General features: G+C 40.9%; 1 protein-coding gene across 5 annotated transcripts in view; it reads left to right on the forward strand.

Annotated features, from left to right (window-relative positions):
* Positions 1 to 22,059, forward strand: part of CACNA2D1 (calcium voltage-gated channel auxiliary subunit alpha2delta 1) — a 658,640-nt gene that overhangs the window by 496,449 nt on the left and 140,132 nt on the right. For all 5 annotated transcript variants that reach the window (XM_026648660.2, XM_026648662.2, XM_026648663.2 and 2 more), the window contains one exon: positions 588 to 687. In XM_026648660.2, the coding sequence (XP_026504445.1) occupies positions 588 to 687 (100 nt within the window). The remainder of the gene's footprint in view (positions 1 to 587; positions 688 to 22,059) is intronic.

Below are 22,059 nucleotides of genomic sequence, written 5' to 3' on the forward strand. Positions count from 1 at the left end.
GGGGGAACCATCAGGCTTGAAGTGTCTCACAGATTGCTTTATACTGAAAAAAAATCTATTCATTGGTTCTTTGCCTCACTGGGAGAGATTGCATTTGATGCTTTTAAATGCAGTCAAATACTTCTGTATTGCAGAGGTGTGTTTTATTAGCATTTGCAATTTCACCCCTCTCTCCCCGCACCACCCCAGTTTGATCTTTGCCCTGAAACAAACATTCTGCAATTTAGATCCCTGAAAATGTAAAGCCCTAGAATATTTAGGGAACACATAATTTGCATGTGATAAATTCTCATGGCAATCATGAATTGAAAATGGGGAAAGAATGTGTCAGTATGGGTCAGGTGACAGAACTATTCCTCTGAGCCACAAAGTTATGGCTTGGAGACCAACCCTGGAACTTTTGTTTTTTTATAGCAAGTACTGCCATTGCAGAGCAACTCTTAAAGGTGAGACTTGGGGCTGAGTAAGCACTTCTGGAGCAATCTTGAGTATGAAAATATGGGAGCCAGTTTATAAAATCTAGTTCCACTGTATGTTTTCAATTGAACTCATTCAATCCATTTTTTTAAATTATCTCTGTTATGCAGGAGTGGGAGCGTTAGTGGACTGACGCTGAAGTTGATCCGAACCTCCGTCATTGAGATGCTAGAAACATTGTCAGATGATGATTTCGTGAATGTAGTTTCAGTGAGTATCAATTCTTTCAGTAACTGGTACTGGCAGCAGTGATACAAGGAGGCTCTTTTCTGGGCCAGAGTTGAGTACTTGGTTGTGTCTTAAGCTGGACACACAGTCCTACCAAGCTGAAATATGTGATGCAAACATTTTATTAAATATAATGAAAAGCACTGAAGCTTTGAGACATGTGGATTTGAAATTAGAAGTGATTGGCTGAGATCCAGGACTGTGCAAGGCAAAGTTTGCTTTTTACCAGGATGTAAGAAAGCTTAATTTTAAGAAAATTTCAGTTTATTAGAGCAAAATTCTTCTTTCTAATCCACATTGTTGCTCTCTATCGAACATTATTCATTTGTTCTGCACTTGCAATTACTACTGAGATCATTGCATGCTTCCCAGCCTCAGTCGTGGAAAATAAAAGAGCTGCTTATTTGAGAAAGAATAAGATGAGGGTAAGGAGTTGATTCTCCACTGACTTCCACCTTCTTTAGTCATTTATTCCTGTGCATAACAGACCAAATTCTCAGCTGGTGTAATTTAGTGCAGCTCATGGTACATCATGACAAACGGTAACAGTGTATTGTTTAATATAGAAATTAATGGTCTGGGTGAATGGTCAGAGCTTAAATGGCTGGAAGAACCATAATATGGATCAATGACTATCAAGCCTCAAGCGCCTGGTGGAGAACCCTCTTTGGACAGTGGCAAGAGCCACATAGCCGAGTTAGCAGGCTATGCAGGGCAGACACAGCACCCTCCAGCGGTCGAGCCTTGGCTCTCTGTTGGGTAAAGGTTGTGACATTCCAGAGTATGCATCCTGCTACTATGCACCACAGGTTGCACATTAAACTATTTTACGTGGACAATCTACTGCTATCAACAGTTTCCGCCTTCCCAATATCTCAACATCATTATTCACCAACCCTTCACCAAAAGACTCACGGAATGAGTTTCCTAGGCAGTGCCAACAGGACTGAGAAGCTGGAAGCTCCACGTGAATGGGCTAGGTGTGGTGGTCACATAAAATCCCAGATTGGGGGAGTCAGGAGTAACGGAGGAGCTGAGGGAGAGGGAAGTAATTGCTGGGAATGAACCCGGAGGGTTGTTGGGGATGGGTGGGAGAAGTATAGAACAAGGCTTTTTGGAAGGCAGAAGGGATTGTTGGGGAGTCTCCCCCATGCAGATCCTGGCTGACCCCTAGTCTGTCATTCAGGCACATCTGCCTCTGTCCCCATGTGTCCGTGCACCCCTCTTCCCCAAGCCCATGTGTCCCTGTACCCTGACTGTCCTCATGTGGTCCTGCGCCCCCTGCCTCCGTCCCCATGTGACCCTGCACCCCCATTCAGCCACCTCCTCCCCTGTCCCCATGTGACCCTGCACCCCCATTACACCCCTGCCGCAGTTAGTTCCCCCCTACTAGCCCTTCTCAATCCTAGTCTGTGACCCTCGAGTAGCTCCATGTCTCCATGTGCCCCGCTTTATCTGTTCCCTCTCCCCCATATCCCATGCCTCCTAACCTGGCTCTGCAGACAGGGCACTGTGAGGACCACAGCTGGCTGCTGACTACTACTGCCAGTCAGCTGGCTGCTCTCTGTTCTGGCACCACCTGGTGGGAGAAAGGTGTAAGTGCAGTGCCTCTCTCGCAAAATGTATTTTCTGTAGGGAAAAAAATCTGAAGGGGACATGCATTCTGCACTTGCACAGTGGCGCAGAATTCCCCCAGGAATACTTAATGGAAAATATTCTTCTGATTAAAGAACTAGACATGTCCTTGACATAGGGCTGATGCTAGGATTAGCTCCTGCAGCACCAAGGAGAGCTGATTGCTTATCTCCCAATTGCCTATCTTGGCAAGAACTCCAGAATTTCTTCAACCGCTTTTACACCTTGATTGCCTTAACAGCTAGAAAGATGATGAAGGGCTTCTAACCAGGTTGTTCCTTTCTGTCTGGTAAAGTTACAAAGAAGAACAAGTTTTTTAAGGAAGGAAGGTTTGTTCTTCTGGAATTGCAGATCTGTATGGACAGCTACCAGGCCAGGATAGCTCTTTCAGCTTTGGTATCAGATGCTTCCACTGCTTAGATCATTTGCTTGTGGGGCATACGTAGAGGTTGTCTTAGGGGGATGTAGAGTCAAGCAAGCATTCTCTGCACCCTATTGTGCTCTGACACTTCTCTTAGGGCAGTTACGGTAGACATCATCTGTCGTCTTTACTTTTGGATTAAGACCTCCACGCTCTCACTTAATTGAGGCAAAGAGCTGAGTTATACATCTTCTCATTAGAGAGAGAGAGAGTGTGTGTGTGTGGGGGGGGAGTCTTTTGTATAGTGAAGAGGACCCTTGAGCAAATGAGACAAAAAGCAAACCAGGTTCATTGCAAGGTCAGTGGTGGGAGGGTTCATACAGCCCGAGCAAAGTATGCATTACATAATCTTTGTTTGGTTATAAGACACAACACCTTTCACTTGATGGTTTCTATTCTTAGGTCCAGAAACCCCACTCTTGACAACAGAAGACTAGGTAAAGAGAAACATGCCAGACAGAGGCAGCTGCAATGTCAGCTGCCCATACACCTGCTATCCCTGAGGGTTAAAGTATTACTTGAGAGCCTAGAACCAGCTTGCATATGGCTTTCCTGACCCTCCCTTCCTCCTTTTGCAGACCATCTGCTCTGCTTCCTTGCAGAAGGGAGTGGGATTGCTGTGAATTATTGACTGCTAAAGATTATTCAGTTCAGTTACTTGATCAAATTCCACCTCATGTTGTATTTGAATTGTCCTTCCTAATTCCTTGGCAAGTATTCCTCTCATGAGATGCTTCTCAATGCAAAGGTGGATTTTGTCCTAAGAATGGGGCTACAGAAGTTCTATGGCATGTGAGGGACAGGAGGTCAGAGCAGATGATCACAGTGGACCCTTCTGGCCTTAGAATCAATGAAATTGCCTCAGTGCTACAGAGGGGAGAGGCTTCTATTCAAAGTATTTCTTCATGCTGAAAATACAAAGATTGCTTTTGCTCCATTATAAATTTTCAGAAATTGACCTATTACATCATGAAGTTCATGTTCCACATGCTGATCCTGGATTCCTTCATTCCTGCCCTTGCCTCTTAAGACTTGTTCTGGACTTCTGACTTGAAAGTTGCCTATTTTCTCATTACAATAAAACTGGCACACCAGATGGGCTTTTATTTCTATGCAGGCAACAGTTGCTACCCAGACAAAGTCTTACTCTTCAGCCTCTTCAGCACTAGGATCATTTGCCATGCAATTTGTAGTAATTGCTGTTTTCTTCAGGCTTCCTGGCATCAATGTGTATCTGGAACTGTAGGACTGGTGTGAGCATAGTTTTCTGGAAGGATAATAAAGCTCAGGTTTGGGGGGAGGGGCGGAGGTATATCTCCCAAATGTATGCCTATGCAGAGGCCGTAAACTCAAAAAATACAGTTACTGTCATTTCTTTAACTTTCATTCCTAAATCTGTAGATTCAAGAAATGTTGCAATTTAAACAGTCTCTTGGACTAGCATTGCTTTTCAAGCTCTGGCCTAGGATTCAATATGCCAAGTCCTGAACTGCAAAACTGTGTGAAGGCAAAATAAATTATTTTGGTGTAGTTTGTTTTTAAACAGTGGGGAACCCTAGAATGCCATGGCTTAGCCTGGAGCATTTTTTATTTTTATTTTTTTATGACTGAACTATACAACTTTGAATATAGGAATTTAGAATGGAAGCACTGACAGACCCTTAAAGCCAAGCGACAGCATGTGTGATGAGTAAGTACGTAATGATTTTGGAGACAATTTTCAACTTCTATTGATAAATTATAACCAGGCTGCAGGGAGAACGTCCTGAAATAACACTGTAAATAATCTCTTTAAACACCATTTACTGCTTCATCTTTTAGCTCTCAGTCTAGTTAGACCTCTCTTCTAGTAGTAAAGAAGAAAGCTTTAATGGAAGTGGCATTTTCTGCCTTAAAGTTCTTAATATTGAATTAGAGGGTTTTCTTTGGTTTGAACTGCAGTGGAAAATACCTCATGCTCAGTTGTTTATTAAAGCAGAAAAACTTTTTCTGTAATGAAAATGGTGATGCCTGCCAAAGTGAATTGAAATCTCATTGTTTGGTCCTTCTGGATCTTCTCCGGTTTAAGAGAAAAGGGCCAGATCCTCAGCTGGTGTAAATCAGCATGGTTTATTGCATTCAATGGAGCTATGCCCATTTTTGGCAGCTGAGGATCTGGTCCCAAGTTCATTTTTTCCTGCTGCTTTAGACAAGAGCTTTATATTCTTACCAATCTAAGAGTTCAAGATTACTCAGTTATGGTACCGTAGGTTATTCTCTATTGGTTATGTCTGGCATACTTGAAAGCTTGAGTTTCCTTAATTATTCAGTTTGTGTTAAACTGAGTGGTTTTAGGTGAAAATGAATGGACAAATTGAGATGGTTGCATTATCTCATGCCTTTGCAATCTATCATGTCATTGCCAGGGGAAGGGACTATATAAGTACCTGCCACTCTACAGTGGTGATCCCCGCAATCTAGGGTGGTGACCCCCTCAATTAGGTTCCTCCCAATCTCTGCTTAAGGCATCTCCAGACTCCCCCCCTCAGACCCTCTGGCCTGTTTCCCAGTCTTCTCGCCTGACCACAATGGAGAACCTAGTTCAGGTTCTGCCGTGATCCAGGATTTCTGTAGCCTACGTTCCAACCATGCACAATTAATAATGAATAGCAAAGACACATGGGAAACTCATGAGGAGTTCCTAGATGGAAATTAGTTGAATAATTTGGAATGAAGAAAATTGTTCACTATGAATACCATTCCCAGCCCTAGACATGACCAAACTTTAACTATACCAGAGTGCCTGCTGAAATATGTGTACATGAACATACATGCACAGTCATGTACATAGGGGAACTTATGCTCTGTTTCTTTTTTCTTGTTTTTTTTTAATGTGGAGCAACTGTTTTTTTCTGTTGCTCATATAACCTTTTGTATACTTGGGAAATCCCCCTTGTTTTACTCAAGTGAGCTAGGCAAGCAAGATCTGGCACTGTACGAAAATAAGGACTCATCACATCAAAGGGAGTTAAATATCATTTGAATTCTTTCACAATAAGCTCAGCAGTTGAATTATAACCTGCAGAATATCAATATATTTTCTAATCCAGTAAACATTTGTGATGCTCTTGTGTGTGGCAGTGTTTAGAGACTTCATTGTGGAAGTCAAGGATGTTTTTTGTCTTAGAGCATTCATACTCAGGGGAAGTCAAGGCCCACGGATCTGTGCATAACAGAATATGACATCTTTTAAATATTTTTATACACTGCAGTTTGGAAAGTGGTGGTGGCGTTGTGTGTATATATACTGTTTAAAAATAGGCTATATCCTTGCAGTATCACAATTCAGTTTTTATAACCTATATTTTAAAGTGTTTAAAACCCTATTTTGGATTGCAGTTGTAAGACAAGATTGGATTTCAACTATGACATTTTCCTTTCTGTGACAAGAAAACGGGATGTGTACGCCACAAATAGAAAACCAAGTTTGAAATGATTTTACCGCTGCAAGGTTTTCTTCAGGCAATGGAAGTAAAAATAGAACAACTTTGGTACAGTCATATTTTGTTTTTAATGTTGTTTTTATTTTTCTATATTATTTTTGCTTTCTTTAATTTTCCCACAGCCCAGCCAAAATCTCAAAGCCAAGTCAAACACTGACAGCATGGCACTAAATATATATAAATGATGATGACAATGAGAATAAAATATTCCACTATAAGGATTTTTTATATAACTTAAATTTAGGTGGCATTCACCCAACACAACATTGACATTAATTGCTGTGGTGATGATTGATTTTAATAGTGTGTTTAATTTTTGTTTCACTTAAGCTGCTTAGCGCTATCTAATAGCTTGCCAGAGTGAAACACAAAAAGTAAACAAATTACCAAAATGGAAATAAATAAACTAGATTGTTTTAAATTACGTATATAACTTCAGCACACAGCAGACTCTTAACAGGACGTGCCACCTCAGCTTCACTTTTAGTTGAATATGGGATTCTTCCATTTTAAACGTTTTTTTGTTTTCTTGCTTTTCTCCTTTTTACAGAAAAATCTGATGGTTTATGCAGTTAAAGAGTAGTGGGCTCAGTGATTATTTTTTAATCCTAATGTAATCTAATTCTTCCCACCTATACTTCATAAAATGATCTGAGGATCATTTGGATGAATGGAGTTATGTTCATGAAAGGTCATGTTCATAAAAATAGGAATAATCATGTTAACAATTCCAAATTGATTCCCCCTAAAACAAAACAAAGCTCTTTATTCATGTGAAAGAACTGTAACTTTATTCAGTTGGCCCATATTATTGATTAACAATGTTTATAGCTAATAAATAAAAATCTGGGTGGTAACTGGCACAGTATTAGTCAGATGGCTTATATTACCTTAGCAAGAATTGTAGGTTCTTCTTCATGTGCCGGTCCCTATCTGTGTTTCACTGTAGATACACATATGCTTCATGTTTCTGAGACTGGCAATTTCTAGCAAGTAGTGCCCGTTGGTCTCTGCCTGCACAGTTGCTCTCCTTACGCTCCATACTGAGGGTATAAGCAGCAATGTGGACCAAAGCCTCTTCACGTCTTTCTTATTGCCTCATGGCGTGAGTTGAAATCCTCCAGTTCCTGGAATTGAACTTCTTTGACATTCTTTCTTGTTGATATTTGAAAGCTTATATTGGTAGTTATTGTTAGCGGTTTTCATAGTTCCCCTATCAAGGGGTCCACTCACAGCAGGTGGCACCTCCACCTGGCTAGTCTAGTGAATCAGCTCTTTCCAGGTTTGAGGCCCCTTTTTCCAGCTTGCTGTGTGCCCTACTGCTGCTCTCTCTCTGTGTCTCTCTCAGGGTGCTCCCTTTTCATGATTTGGCCCCTTGGCTAGGTCATTATGCGTGCTTCCCCCTTCTGGGGTATCAAAGTCTTTCCTTACCAGCAGTCTTAGGCAGTCTTCTCATTCACTGCCTCTATGGAGCCACTTCACCCAGTGACTGATAGGGGAACCCGGGCCCGCCGTCTACACAGGGTTCCATCGGGGCCCTCTAATTAGCAGCCAAAGTCTGCACCATCCTGAATCTTGCTGACTTTCCCCTGAGCCTTTCCTTACCTTCTGGCTCTCCCTCCTTCTCTGGGTTCACCAGCCCCAAACTCCCTCCTCCCAGGGAGTAACTGTAGGCTACTTGCCTCTACAGCCCCAAACACACCTCCCTTCTCCCAGAGAGTGACTGCTTCCCAGACTATTTCCCTGCAGCAGCCCAGCTGCTCTCAGCTCCTGGGCTTTATACAGGCCCCTCCTGTTCTCATCCAGATGAGCCTTCTCCAATTAATCCCTACTCCCTGGTTCCTCCTCCAGGTGCATCCTGGGCAGTTAATTGGCCCAGCTGGCCACCTTAATCTCTTGTGTGGGGTGGAAACCCTATCACAATCCCCAACCCAGGAAATCCTCCAATCCCCCGGCGCAGGATTTAGATTATGCCCCTTTTCAGTCAGCGATGGCCAGGCCGCCAGTGCTGCCTTTACTACCTCAGAGAAGCTCATATCTCTGTTAAGGACAGTATTTGCCTCTCCTTTCCCAGCCAGATGTGGCAAGTGCAAGAACGCTGGCTTCAGAAGCATCTAAAGGATCATGCCACGAGCCCTCAGTCAGATCCAGGCCGGGGAGACCCCTGTACATTGGCCTGAGACATCAAGTGTGCTCATCATAGCTTTATGTCTGACTCAGGAGTGGGAACGATTAGAGTCACTCTCGTAAATGTAAGAATAGATCTCCTAGACCTTGTAAGAGAAGGGATCCCTCTCCATCCAAGTTGAGCAAGTCTTTCTGCCCAGGACACAAAGACTTAGGTCATCTTAAGCCTCAAGACCATGGTCAAAAAGGGCACAGGAGCAAGGCTACGTCAGCACCACTCCCCGCATCACCATCAACACCAACCTTGGTACTGACTAAAGCAAAGCACTGAGAGCTGAAGGCCCACAAACCATCAGTACTGATGTTAACCATGCGGTTGGAGGCTCCATCACTAGCAGTATCACCACAGCCTCAGGAGGAACCACCGACTACCAAGAGTTCCTTCACACTGTCTCCAGTGGTGCAGGACAACAAGACTCAGCCTTTCTAAGGCTCCAACATCCAACACCACACCAGAGGAAAGTTTCTTCCTCCTGGGCTATCGTTCCCCACTCCCACCCCTCCACCCCCGAATGACCAGCCCTCACCAGGGAGATTCTAACACCAGGGAGAAGCACATCTCCCATTCTCTCTGCTAGCTGTTGCTTTCTGATATTGGTGCCAATGTCACTACCACTAGAACTGGATCAAATCTTCTGGAGAGTTGGGACATTTCAGTGGAACCATCTTTTCCTCACCTAGAGAGTTCAGTCTAGACAGAGATTTGAGAGCGTCCTACTTCCAGCCTTGTCCATCCAAAGGGGTACAACCCCCCATTTGGCACCAAAGGTACCCAATACCTTGGGGACCACCACCAATTTCTGGTCATGGAGTACATGCATAACCACGGTGAAATACAGGTAGGGACTGCACATCTTGAGGAATTACAGTTACGAAGTGTGACTTCCCTTTATCAGCAGTTACGCGTTTTCCCTTCTGTATCTTTTGGCCAAGAAAGTAACAATATTCTACAGCTTGATAAATGTAATAATCATAGCAGTGTTTAGCAATGAGATGTTAAATTATCCAGATCTCTGTTCTACAGCTAAACTACGCCAAGATGTTGCCCCACAAAACCCTCATGTAGCTATTCATGCCCACACCTGAGAGACTGGGATTTAGGGTCATGTCAGTCAGCTCTAGGAAGTGGCACAGTGTGATTTAATCAGTCATGCTAGGTTTATGTAGAAATCCTGGGGAACAACAAGCTTAAAACTGCATGTGCTAAACACTTTAGTTCTACATATTTAATGTAGTCCTTGCATTTATTTCCAGGGAGAAAGGGCTGGCTGAACTATTTAAGTCATGTAAAGACTGTCAAGAGTTAATATGTCATAATTTCCTCTGGGATTTGCATTTCTGCTATCTGAAGAGCTGTGCTTTGTTGCAGAAAGGAAACCTGCTGTTAGAAAGAGCTTAAATGTATGAGTAATACAGCTGTTTTCCCACTAATCCGGTTATATGCTTTGATAGCAGTAAGTGGTAGATGATAGGGGTAGCAATTCAATCCCAGCACGCTATGATTTAGAGACTTGGTTGCAAATGTTGACACAGGGAGTATAATTTGTTTATGATTGTGAGTAGACTGTGCTTTCTGGAGAAATGTATTTCAACTTCAAGCCTGCAGAGGGTAAAAAAAAAAATGCACCAAGGAAAACACTAACTTGTAACAACAGACATGTTAAAGGTCAGAAGCTGTAGGGCTGCTTAGAATCACTTACCCTTTATAAAAATACAACCAAATATTTACTGTTTAGGTACTGGAAATGAAATATTATGCGCGTGCTAGGGATAATAGAATCATGCTTTGGGAAAATTGAAAGCTCATCTCTAGCTATTATGCTGTGGTTTGGGAATGTGTGAGAAGGAGGTTAGGGTGGGGGGCAGAATTGTTTTGAAACAATACACCTCCCAGCCCTCCCACCCAAATTATAGGCTGGGATCTTCAAAGGAGACAGACATCTACCTTCCATTGAATTTTAATAAGAGTTTGACTCCTAATTCTCTGAGGCTTTTTCGAAAATCTTAACCATAGTTACTTAGGCTGCGTAGCAGGTTATCAGCAGTGGTCCCATGGAGCTGCTAGAGTTTCAGTGATGCTGGGGCATTCTAAATAACAAGGCTGTTTGAGAGGAGGTGGAGTGTTGCTAAAGATATCTGGGTGGATCAAGTGAGCATGAGGGAGATCCTGGAAGCAGAGGTTTAAATTGGTCCATGGAAAGACAATTCTAACAGCCTCCATCTATGCAAGAAGTCTGAAAGTCAGTGGGTCAAATTCAGACCATAAGTACATGGATGGAACTCCAATGAGATCAGTGGAGCTGTAGCGCTCTGATTCCAGGTGTGGATTTAACCCTAAGACTGCTCCTGGGAAAAGACTTTTCCAATGTTTGCTGAAATCAATGAAAACCCTTCTCATTTACTTTAATAGGTGCTGAATCAGAGCCCTTATGTTCGAGACAAGATATACACCGTTCTTAATTAAATAAGCAATTTTTGTTTGCATTGGGAGAGATTATCTTTGCAAAAATTAGTTTTTTCAAAATATTGCTGTAAAAGTTTAAACAAACATCTAAACTTTTAAATATAATTTCAGTAGGTTTTCCGATCCAGTATACAGAAATACAATCTTCTCCCTATTCCTACTCCCTTTTTATACATCCAAGGACCACCCTGGCCCTTTTTTCCACACTGGGAAATCATGTTTAATTGGTTGTCCTTTATGGGCTCTGAATCTTTTTCAGAGTCACTGCTTTCCAGGATAATCTCCCATTCTGTAAGTATGGCCTGCATTCCTCCTTCTTAGATGTATAACTATGTATTGGGCTGCAGTAAAATGCATTTTGTTTTAAAGGACACAGCTTACCAAGTATTCCAGATTGCTCTGTATGATTGCCCTGTTCTCATCAAAATTTACCATTCCACCAATCTTTGTACAATGTACAGATTTTATCAGCAGTGATTTTACCTTTACTTCCTGATCACTGATTAAAATGTCGAATAGTGTCAAGACCTAGTGCCGATCCCTGCAGAATTCCACAAATAACACCCCCTTCAATGCTGATTCCCCAGTGACAACTACTTTTTGATACCTGTCAGTTATCCATATCTTAATCCATTTAACTTGTGCTTTATTGCTATTGTGTAGTGCTAATTTTGTAATCAGAATGTTGTGCGATATTGATTCAAATGCCTTACAAAAGTACGCAGTTTGCATCTGCACAATTACCTTTATGAAGCAAATTTGTGATCTGATCAATGAACGACAGCAGATTCATTGGAGACCTATTTTCCATAAAACTCTGTTGACCGGCATTAATTATATTCCTACACTTTAATTCTTTATTAATTTAATCCTGTATCAGCTTTTCCATTATTTTACGAGACTGATGTCAGGCTAACCCAGACTATAGTTACCCTGCTCATCCTGCTTGTGTTTTTTGAAAATAGGCACCACATTAGCACTCATCCAATCTTCTCACATTTCTCCCTTATTCCAAATATAAAATTAACATCAGTGAGCCACAGATGTCCTCAGTCAACATTTTGAGGACTTTTGGGTAAAAGTTATCTGGGCCTGCTAATATAAAAATGTTTATCTCTAATAGATGTTTAATGTTCTCCTTAGTTATTCATGAACTGGAAAGTATCTCATCCTCCTCATAGGATACGAGTACATCATCCTGCTTCTTTCCCAATAAAGAACAGAAATATTCATTGAACGTTTCTACCTTTGCTGCAGCATTTTTTAACAATTTTACCATTTCCATCTATACCATTGGTAGGATTTCTTTTTATTTTATATTTTATTTTATATTTATTTAAACACCTTCTTATTTTCCTTAGCCCTGTGAGCCATACTTTACTATAATGTACTGCGTTCATGTATTGTAGCATAAACCAACAAAGTAGTTCATCGACATAGAGGTGTACTGAATCAGACACCAAACAGAGCTGAACTTTTACTATTACTGTGCTGTCAGAGTGATGGGCATTTCATGGACAGACAGAATCAGCATTTAACTTAAAATTTTCTCCCAGTACATAAAACAGAAATACCTTGGAAAAACTTACTTAATACTCTTATTGTTACTGTCTTGCTTCGAACATACAATCTGGGAAGAAAGAATGAGGCTATTGGCTCATTTTCCCTGTTGATATATGTACATAATACCAATTAAAGTTAATGGGAGCTGTGTGCAGCACAGAGAGGAAAGTACTTTAAAAAATATTGTAGACTTTGATTTCAGACCACAAAGATGCTACTGCATAAAACCAAGAAAAAACCTCAATGAACATACGTGCATGTTTTAACAGCTCAGTCCTAGCATGCCATTTAAATTGAACCCTGAATAACTAGAAATTGTATTATGAAGCATTTGGGGACTAAGTTATTACTGGTTTTCCATCTTGCATGTTGTGTTTAAAAAAAACTAATAAAGCCTGCTAAGTTTAAAAATTTTGGTTGCCCCAGTACAGTAATATTTTTTCAGAACTCAGAAAATGACAGTCGCATAGACCATGTGCAGAGGTTACAGTTTCTTTCCTTAGTGATCAGTGGTCCAAGACCAGTAGTTGGAAATGTTTACGGGTCCTGAAGCATTAGTACAGGCCTATCACTTTGGTTTTAGCTTTAGCGTGTGAGGGGTGCCTTAAAATCATGTAACTCTGCTTCCCATCTTGCTATTCCTTGTACACTCTAGCAGCTTCCTCTCTAATCCCTAGAGTTAGATATTAAGGGCTACATTTTTGTCTGGGTTAAGTACTAGCTCCCCCCTTTTTTCACAGGAATGATTGGTGACTTTAAAATTTGCTCCTAACTTCGTGCCCACAAAGTGAATTCTGAGCACAAATCAAAATGGTCCCTGAAAAGAGAAGGCTCCTTTCTGAAGATTTAGCTGTAAGTTTCCATGTCACTTGAAAGCTGGAATTCCAAGTTGTGAGCAGTGATAGGGTCCAAGTTGTTAAAGAACAGGAGCTTAACTTGAAGGCACATTTAGGCACCTGCCTGATTTTTCAAGAGTGCTGAGTATTCAACAACTTCCACTGACTTCAATGCCTGTTTAGTGGACCTCAGTGGGAACTCAGAACCCTGAAAATGAGGCAGATGCCTAAGTATAGGTTTAGAAGCTTAATTTTGGGCTCTTAGTTTTGAATATCTTGGCTAAGGTTTACTGTTGTTTTATGTTGTTTAATATTTTTTTCTTTTTATTAAAAAAACCATAAAGGAAAAGAGCAGCAAAAACGTTGTTGAGAAGACCTCAAAACAAAATCTGTCTAATTTTGGATTTGGCTAGACTGGAATACATCTGAGTAAACGAAGAGCCAAATCAAATGAAATTAGAAACTGAAGACTAGAAATCAGGATTTTGGGATTAGAGATGTTATTAAAAATTACATAGTTGTTGCTAAGCAGTGTAACTGGAATGAAACTATTTCCAACTCTGGCAGACTAGCTAGACCACATTCACTCTTGCTTGGTTTGGGCTTCAGCACAGATTACTATTGTCCCTGCTTATAGCTGTCACTATCAACAACTTTGCAAGTTGCTTAAATGACAATGGTTTCTAGACTAACCTCCATCTCTCTGGTAAATTAGTAGTGTATAAAATGGGGCTGTATATCTACCTTTTACTTCCACTGCCTAGTGAATCCGTTAGCTGTTTCCAGTTCCATAACTACTTTAAATATAGAAGTCTTGCCAGACAGAGGCCTGCTGTCATCCATATTATTTTAGTGCCAATGTCATGCATTTTTTGGATGTCTTCTTCCTTGGATACTGGAACTAAACTACATTTCAAAGTTAACTTGTCTATGAGTACAGGCTTGTCCGATTTTTTGTTCTGTGTATGAAAGTGACTGTCATCACATTTGCTGTAGGTGCACTGATAAGTAAGCTCCAGGAACAACTGACAAATTCTTTGTTTTGGAGGTCAGAAGAGACTAGGCATTTGGTATGGAGTTCTCAAATTCATTGCCAGGTTCATCGACTTTTAATTCCCAGATTTTATTACTGCTACTTCATTTAGTCTTAACATTAATAATTATTCCCAGTGGAGAAAGGACTACTACCTTGATGCAAGAGGTTGATTGTTTCCTGTTCTCTTATTAGTTATGCTTTTCTAAAAGAGGAACAAGTTCTTTCTTTGGTAGTTTCTTGATGTTTTTGAAACAGTTGGCCAGATTGTTGTACTGCCATGTATGCTGGTATAAATCTAGAGCAACTCTGTTAAAGTCTAACACACACACTGATAGTGGGCCTGCCATGGAGCAGAGGGACTAGGAAAGGAGGGACAGGTTGTAGAAGGCAGGCTGGGGAGTCTGCCATAACTTAGACAGGTGCCTATGGCTGTCTAAATTACACCAGGTTTCACACACAGTCGAGGATCAAAAAGGCACAAAAATGACTTAAAGCCACATTATCCCCCGGTGCCCCTGGGATGTGAGTTCTGTGCAGTAATTCCAAGAGGCACTGCACAGAATCTTACCTATATTCCAACTGTTGGTTCCTTTGTCAGGTGATAGTTTTGCATTGATTTCTGTGCAATCCAGATTTTGTACTCCTGGAGATTATCAGTAGACCAGTGTAAATTCATACTGAGTTTGGCCCAGAATTAATCCTAAATATTTCATGTAGTCTTTGCTTGAATAACTATGTAACAGAGAGAGTTCATTATGGTAACTGATATATTGTACAAAAGGTATCTCTCATTGTATCTTCTTTAATAAATGTTTATGCCAGACAGTGTTAAATGTTTCTGTAATGTATGTGCCTTCTCTACGTAAAAAACGTTTCAAAGCATGTTTAGCATGAAAAGGGAGAACTACGTATTATATTGTCAAATATCAGGAGATACAGTATTACAAATTTACATACAGTACATTCAACATATATTCCTGTTTGTGCAGAATTATTTTAAATATGATGCTCCTGAAAGAGTGAGGTTTGTATAGGTCACCATACAGAATGTGTATTGTGCATGTAAAACGTCTCTTGAAGACTTTATTTTGAATGGCATGCAAACATAACAGAAAAACATTATTTTTCCATGACAAGATATGAACCCTAAACTTTAACATAAAATGTTATTCTCTGTGATGTCTGGACTGCAAGGCAAACCTCCATTGTTTGCTGAATTCGCTCAAATATTCCAGTGCTCTGAAATCTACTGGTGATTAACACTTGCAAGTGCTCTATTGTGTCTTATTACAGTATTCTCTAAATGCCTGTGATAAATATTAGTAATATCTACTAAAATATAGGTTGTAGTTCAGAAAATTGCCCTTATTCTCATTCAGGTATTCTCAGGATTAACCTAAAATCCTGTTACGGAGCCGACAGCATGTAAACACACACACAACAGAAAGCAGCAAAGCTGGATTTAGTTACAAGGGGAAGCCTTATAGAATCAGATCTGATTTACTCCTGCTCATTTAATATGTATAGATACAACTGGGTCACCAAGCTGCTTTAGCCATGAGGTAGGAGTAGCATAGCAACAACCCTCAGTAGACTGAAAAATCAGCAGCAGTAATATCATATTAGGTCTGCAACATGCTGACTGTATTTTTTCAATTTTCAGTATTCCCAGAGTAATATTTTGATTTATTCAGATAACCCCATTGCAGTATTTTAAATAGATGGGATTTGTCCCTGTAGCCGGCCCAGAGATAAGAATTACTTATTGGTTCAAGTGCTTCTAATTTTTCATGGACATCTAAAAATACCCATTGAAATTCAAAAATCTGACTCTTGCTTAATATTCATTTTTAGTCAGTGAATTGTCATTTAAAGGGATTCCGATTACACTGGCTGCATTCTGCAATAACTGTTCGTAAACCAACACGGGTTGTGACTAAGGGAGTGACAAGGAAGGAGGTCTGAGAGCGTAATCTGAGCTAAGATTTAAATATGACTTAGATAGGCAAGTACTACAAATATCATCTATTGTACAGTACTTGGAAGGTCAGGGGGACATTTAGGCAGCACGTCAACTGTGTAAAATTTCAGCCTATGGCTGGAATCAGCGAGTATTGCAAACACTTCTGAAGTATTCATTTGAAATGAATAGACTTGTGTTTGTAACGTGTGTGCACTTTGCAGCTGAATAGGCTCGGTTTTCTGTCCTCCCCATAGCAATGAACCTCCTGTGTTCAAGACATGGAGGCTTCTGTATTATTTATATCTTAATGGGCCTGTTCCTTCAGCCCATCTGGTGCACAAGAGAAAGTAATAATGAGTCTGTTTAACAAGCAATTTACGGCATTCACAAAAAGTTGTGATTTTGATTGCTATACTGGGAAGGGAGAAAGGACGAAGTGTAAAACCTTCTGTGTAAAAGTAAAATGCTGGTCTGTGTAAGTTCAGGTCAGGCAAAGCTTTTTACTATAGTGCCACCTAGTGGTTGAAGCCTGCAAAGTATGTTGTAAGATGTCTCATTAATTTGCGTTAGAAATGATTAATATATAATGTGTTTTCACCATTGAGATAGTTTCCCTAATATTTTATCTTTTGTGAAAATGAGTTGCATAGCACCGCTGGGCCAAGGCTTTATTTATGATGACTTGTGTTCATATGTGCTAATCATTCTCCTGTTGGCTGATTTTCATTATGGCTCAACATGAGTATATTTTGCTCCCACCTACACCAGAAACAGCATAGATATATACTGATCAAGAGGTTGGGTCTGAACAAATATATAAAAAAAGGGAGAGTCCCTTGTGATAAATGGGAAACATCTATTTTGGCTATATAAAAACATATATATGAACATATTGGATACAATGTACATACAGTGCTTTCCTGTAAAGATCAGATTAATATAATAAATCATTTGTACTAATGATAAATGAATGGTAGAACTACTTCCATGTCCCAAGATGATGCTCTTTGCATGCTCTGTTCTTGAGGCTTCCATTTCTGATTTCCTCGTGGATGCTGCCTGCGTGTTTTGCTGGCAATGCAAGTAATATTCACTCCAGGCGATGGGATGAAGGGGACACTTTGGATCTCCATGTAATAAAAGGAGGAAAGTCAATTTAAATATTTCATTTGTATTTAAATTGTCTCCCACATTCTCCAAAAGAAAGATTAACATTGAACTGCAGATTTAAATCCTCTTTACTCCTCTGAATCTGTAGATATAAAGAGAGAATTTCAAATGTACATCAATTTATACATCATCTGTGAAACCAAAGATTTTTCTTTGGCAGTGCTGTATTATTCAGAATAAATTTCATTAGCAGTGTATATACTTTTTGACTAAATCTTGGTTATAGGATCCTCATAAGAATTTATGCTTTAAGGATTTATGTCCTATTTGCCCTTGTGGTTAACATAGGATAGACTAGGATATCAAGGATAAAGTTCAAGGACAAATTTGAGAACTGGGGAATTGGGTGCATGTGGCAGAGAGAGACAGCATGGAACTGAGAGTCAAGCTTCTTAGCTTCTAGTCACTCACATGTGACCTGGGCAAGACACCTTTTGCTGCAGTTACCTTGCAAATTAAACAAGAATAATACATGACTATTTCACATGGGAACTGGGAAACCTCACTCATGTTTGTAAAGTGACTTGCATGGTAAACACATGTCTTCTAGTTGTAACAATTGGGTGTTACTTGCAAATGTCAGCTATTCTTTTAAAGATGGCTCCTTCAACCCCACAGCACAGTACCAAAAATCCATCTTAAATTTCTTTTTGTCACAATAATATCTTGATTTCAGTATGATTACTTTTAATGTGATAAGTGAGGGGAAAATATCAGTGTGTCAAATGCCCAGTCAATGTACATTTATTATGGATAAGCTAAAAATGATTCTTGAATAAAATATGGATTAAATCAGTTCAGATTTTAAATCTTTAATAGGACATAATTGTTATAATAGGATTAATATATGTGGACTTTTAAAAAAATGGCACATACTTTTTTGAAACAAATTAGGTGAAAGTTATTTTGTCCAATTAGTCACAAAGACCATGGTACAAGGTCAGGTGATTTTCCTCTGTTGAAAAGTGAAAGGAAACTTGGTGTAAGGATTAGTAAATAGGACTCAGAGTCTAGTGAGCTGGGCTCTATTCTAGTCTGTGCCATAGACTTCCAGTGTCACATTGAGCAGGTCAGTTTTTCAGTTTTGTGGTATATAAAAGCCACTGTATAAGTGTGAAGTATATATTCTCACAAACATCTAAAGGCAGTGTAAGGAATGTACTTCCCTGCACTATTACTGTTTTACTTGTTTATAATGTCACCAAATGCTCCAGGAGAACCAAATTGTTTGATTTCTATTCTTGGATAAGTTATATGGATGGTAGTTGTCAAATATGGTATGCAGATATTTTTGCTTATAATAGCTAAATGTTTGAAAGATTAATGGTTGAATTAGTGCTGGCATATTTGATATGAATGTAACAGAAAACTGGCCAGATAGGATATTTCTTACCATGTCTGAGGTTCCAAATGGTCCTGGATGAGTCTGGTATTTGTCACATTGTCAGCTGGCTAGAGCGCTGAACTATTTTAGTATTGTGCAAAAGGAAGGACTAACCAGTTCTAAGGGCAGACTGGAGGCTTTTACACATGAAGTGCTTCAATTAGTTCAGTTCTTTAGTTTATTGTAGCTCAGATTAATTAAATATAACCCTGAATTTTGTCCCTCCCTACAGCCGTTTTTGTCAATCATTCTTTGACCTTCAGACTCTTGGGCTCCTCTCCTGAAGAATAGGTTGATGTCCACTGTGGAGGATTTTACCTAAACTGATTGTTTTATCTAATAGAAAACTAGTCTTGTCTACTTTGTTTCCTTACTTCAGCCTGCTGTCCTCTAATTATAGTCTAGCATTTGAAGACTCTTGTTTTCCTGGTCTAACACTCTGTCTTACAAATATGCAACTTCTCTCTTCATTATAACTTTCTTTCCTCAGTAAAAGTAGACATTTTGACCTTGTCTTTTTCTTTGTTCAATTAACATTTTGTGCCAGTGTTGCTCAATACAGTTTTTTTCTGCAAGATACGTGCAGTTAGATACATAACTGCCATACATTTAGAAGGTAATTTATCATTTTAAAATGTATAAGTAACTATCCCAAACGCTAGGTGCATTACATCTATTTAAAAATTACATTTGATATCTTGTGAAACACTATTAACAAGTGAACCCTTTGGACTCTGAATTTAATAAAAGTGATGTTATGGAGCCAATTTAGAATTAACCCAAATTAAGGGTGAAAGTTTGCTTTCGGAACGATCAGGCCTCTTATGAAAAACACACTCTTCAGATTTGGAGACATGGAATAGATGCCATCTGCCCTAATCCTTGTTCCTCCCATGTAGAAGCAGACCCAAAGACCCTCTGTTCTCACGTGTTTTTGTGCATTTACACCTTGCCTAGAAATGGCTCCCCTCACACCCTCTTGTACTGGGTTATCCCTCAGGTGACTATTGCCTGCCAGAATATAGATAACCTCAGAGTTGCTTTTGCAGCAAGTGTATATCCTGACTCTTGGGTATTTATGTATTATGAATTTTATATTAATATTACCATAGCACCTGTGGAACCCAAAATCAGGGCCCCATTGAGCTAGGTATTGTACAAGTAATAGACAGAAGAGCTTACAGTCTATGAAGGCAAGATGTTACGCATCTCTCAACCCTGTCACACTTTCCCATATCTTAGCTGGATTTCCACATATACAGCTGAGAGGCAGAAACATTGCAGGTGTTTGGCATGTAGTGTTTGTCCGTTAGAGGACACTGTTTTCCCTGTTAGATCAGGGCCTGGAATGAGCAGCCAGGAGTCGGTGGCAGCAGTGGCTAGAGAAAGCACCGGGGGCAGCAGCCGCACAGTGAGGGGGCCCATACCACCTCCAGACTCCCTGCCCTGCTCCTCAGCCAGTCTTCCCTTAAATACCCAAAGGGTCCCAGCATCTACTACTCCATAGCACTCTCTAGATCCCTCATGGTCCCTCTGCCCCAAGTAGCCTCAGCATCCTCAACCCCTGGAGCTCTCCCCTAACCCTTTGATGTCCCAGCACCCAGTCGACTTCCTAGCAGCCACCCACTCACATACTCCCTTGAGCATGCATATACCTACCCCACCACTACCCAAGGCAGGATGAGGGTATATTGACCATATTGGCTAAGCAGCAGTTCTGCAGAAAGGGACCTGGGAATTACAGTGGATGAGAAGCTGGATATGAGACAGCAGTGTGCCCTTGTTGCCAAAAAGGCTAACGGCACATTGGGCTGCATTCGTAGGAGCATTGCCAGCAGATCGACGGAAGTGATTATTCCCCTCTATTCGGCATTGGTGAGGCCACATCTGGAGTATTGCATCCAGTTTTGGGCATCCCACTACAGAAAGGATGTGGACAAATTGGAGAGAGTCCAGCGGAGGGCAACAAAAATTATCAGACAGTTGGGGCACATGACTTATGAGGAGAGGCTGAGGGAACTGGCCTTGAAGAGACGAGTCTGCAGAAGAGAAGAGTGAGGGGGGATTTGATAGCAGCCTTCAACTATCTGAAGGGTGGTTCCAAAGAGGATGGAGCTCAGCTCCTCTCAGTGGTGGCAGATGACAGAGCAAGGAGCAATGGTCTCAAGTTGCCGTGGGGGAGGTCAAGGTTGGATATTAGGAAACATTATTTCACTAGGAGGGTGGTGAAGCACTGGAATGGGTTACCTATGGAAGTGGTGAAATCTCCATCCTTAGAGGTTTTTAAGGGCCAGCTTGACAAAGCCTTGGCTGGGGTGATTTAGTTGGTATTGGTCCTGCTTTGAGCAGGGGATTGGACTAGATGACCTCCTGAGGTCTCTTCCAGCCCTAATCTTACATGATTCTATAAGCTCAAGTTTATACAAATTACTTCATTAAATTTACATATTGTAGATGGAGCAGAACAAAGCATGGCACCTCTGGATTGGTGGGAAGAAGATGAAACATACAAGTCAAGTAAACATTGGGTTGTCAATAGCATGTTAGCAGGCTGGCTCCAGGCACCAGCTTAACAAGCAGGTGCTTGGGGCGGCCAAGGGAGAGGGGCGGCACCTGCGGCAATTTGGGGGTGGCAGGTCCCTCACTCCCTCTAGGAGCAAAGGACCTACCGCTGAACTGCTGCTGCCGATCGCGGCTTTTTTTTTTCCCCCAATTGCCGCCGCCAATCGCGATCGCAGCTTTTTTTCTTTTGCTTGAGGCGGCAGAAATGCTGGAGCCGGCCCTACATGTTAGTTCCCTGGTGTATTTTTTTTATTATTATTTTTGCGAGGGTGTGGAGGTAGATTGTTGGGAGGGCATTGGCTAAGAGGTCAGATGAAGGGAGAGAAGTACATTGAAGGGAGGTGGGGAAGAAAGTGAGCATGGAGGGCTGGTGCAATGAGGCTCAAGTGAAGAAACTGTGACAACGGGAATTGCAGCAAACAGCCAGTCTGCAGAGTGGAAAGAATACTAAAAACTGGGGGAGGGGCGGGCGGAGAAAGCAGTCTGCCATTGATGATCTGAACAATGCCCAAAGGTCCCTGTTATAGCTGCATCTTTCTGCTGCTGGCTGAGTTTCTGGGCCAGCTTCTCCCTGCAGATTTTCTTCTTTGAGGTCAGATGGCTGGGTGGGTGGTAGAGCTGAAGCCATATGTGCCATGGTGTCGGTAGAGA

This window comes from Terrapene carolina, unplaced genomic scaffold (assembly GCF_002925995.2).
Source record: "Terrapene carolina triunguis isolate 2854851 unplaced genomic scaffold, T_m_triunguis-2.0 Scaffold68, whole genome shotgun sequence".
Taxonomy (NCBI): Eukaryota; Metazoa; Chordata; order Testudines; family Emydidae; genus Terrapene; species Terrapene triunguis.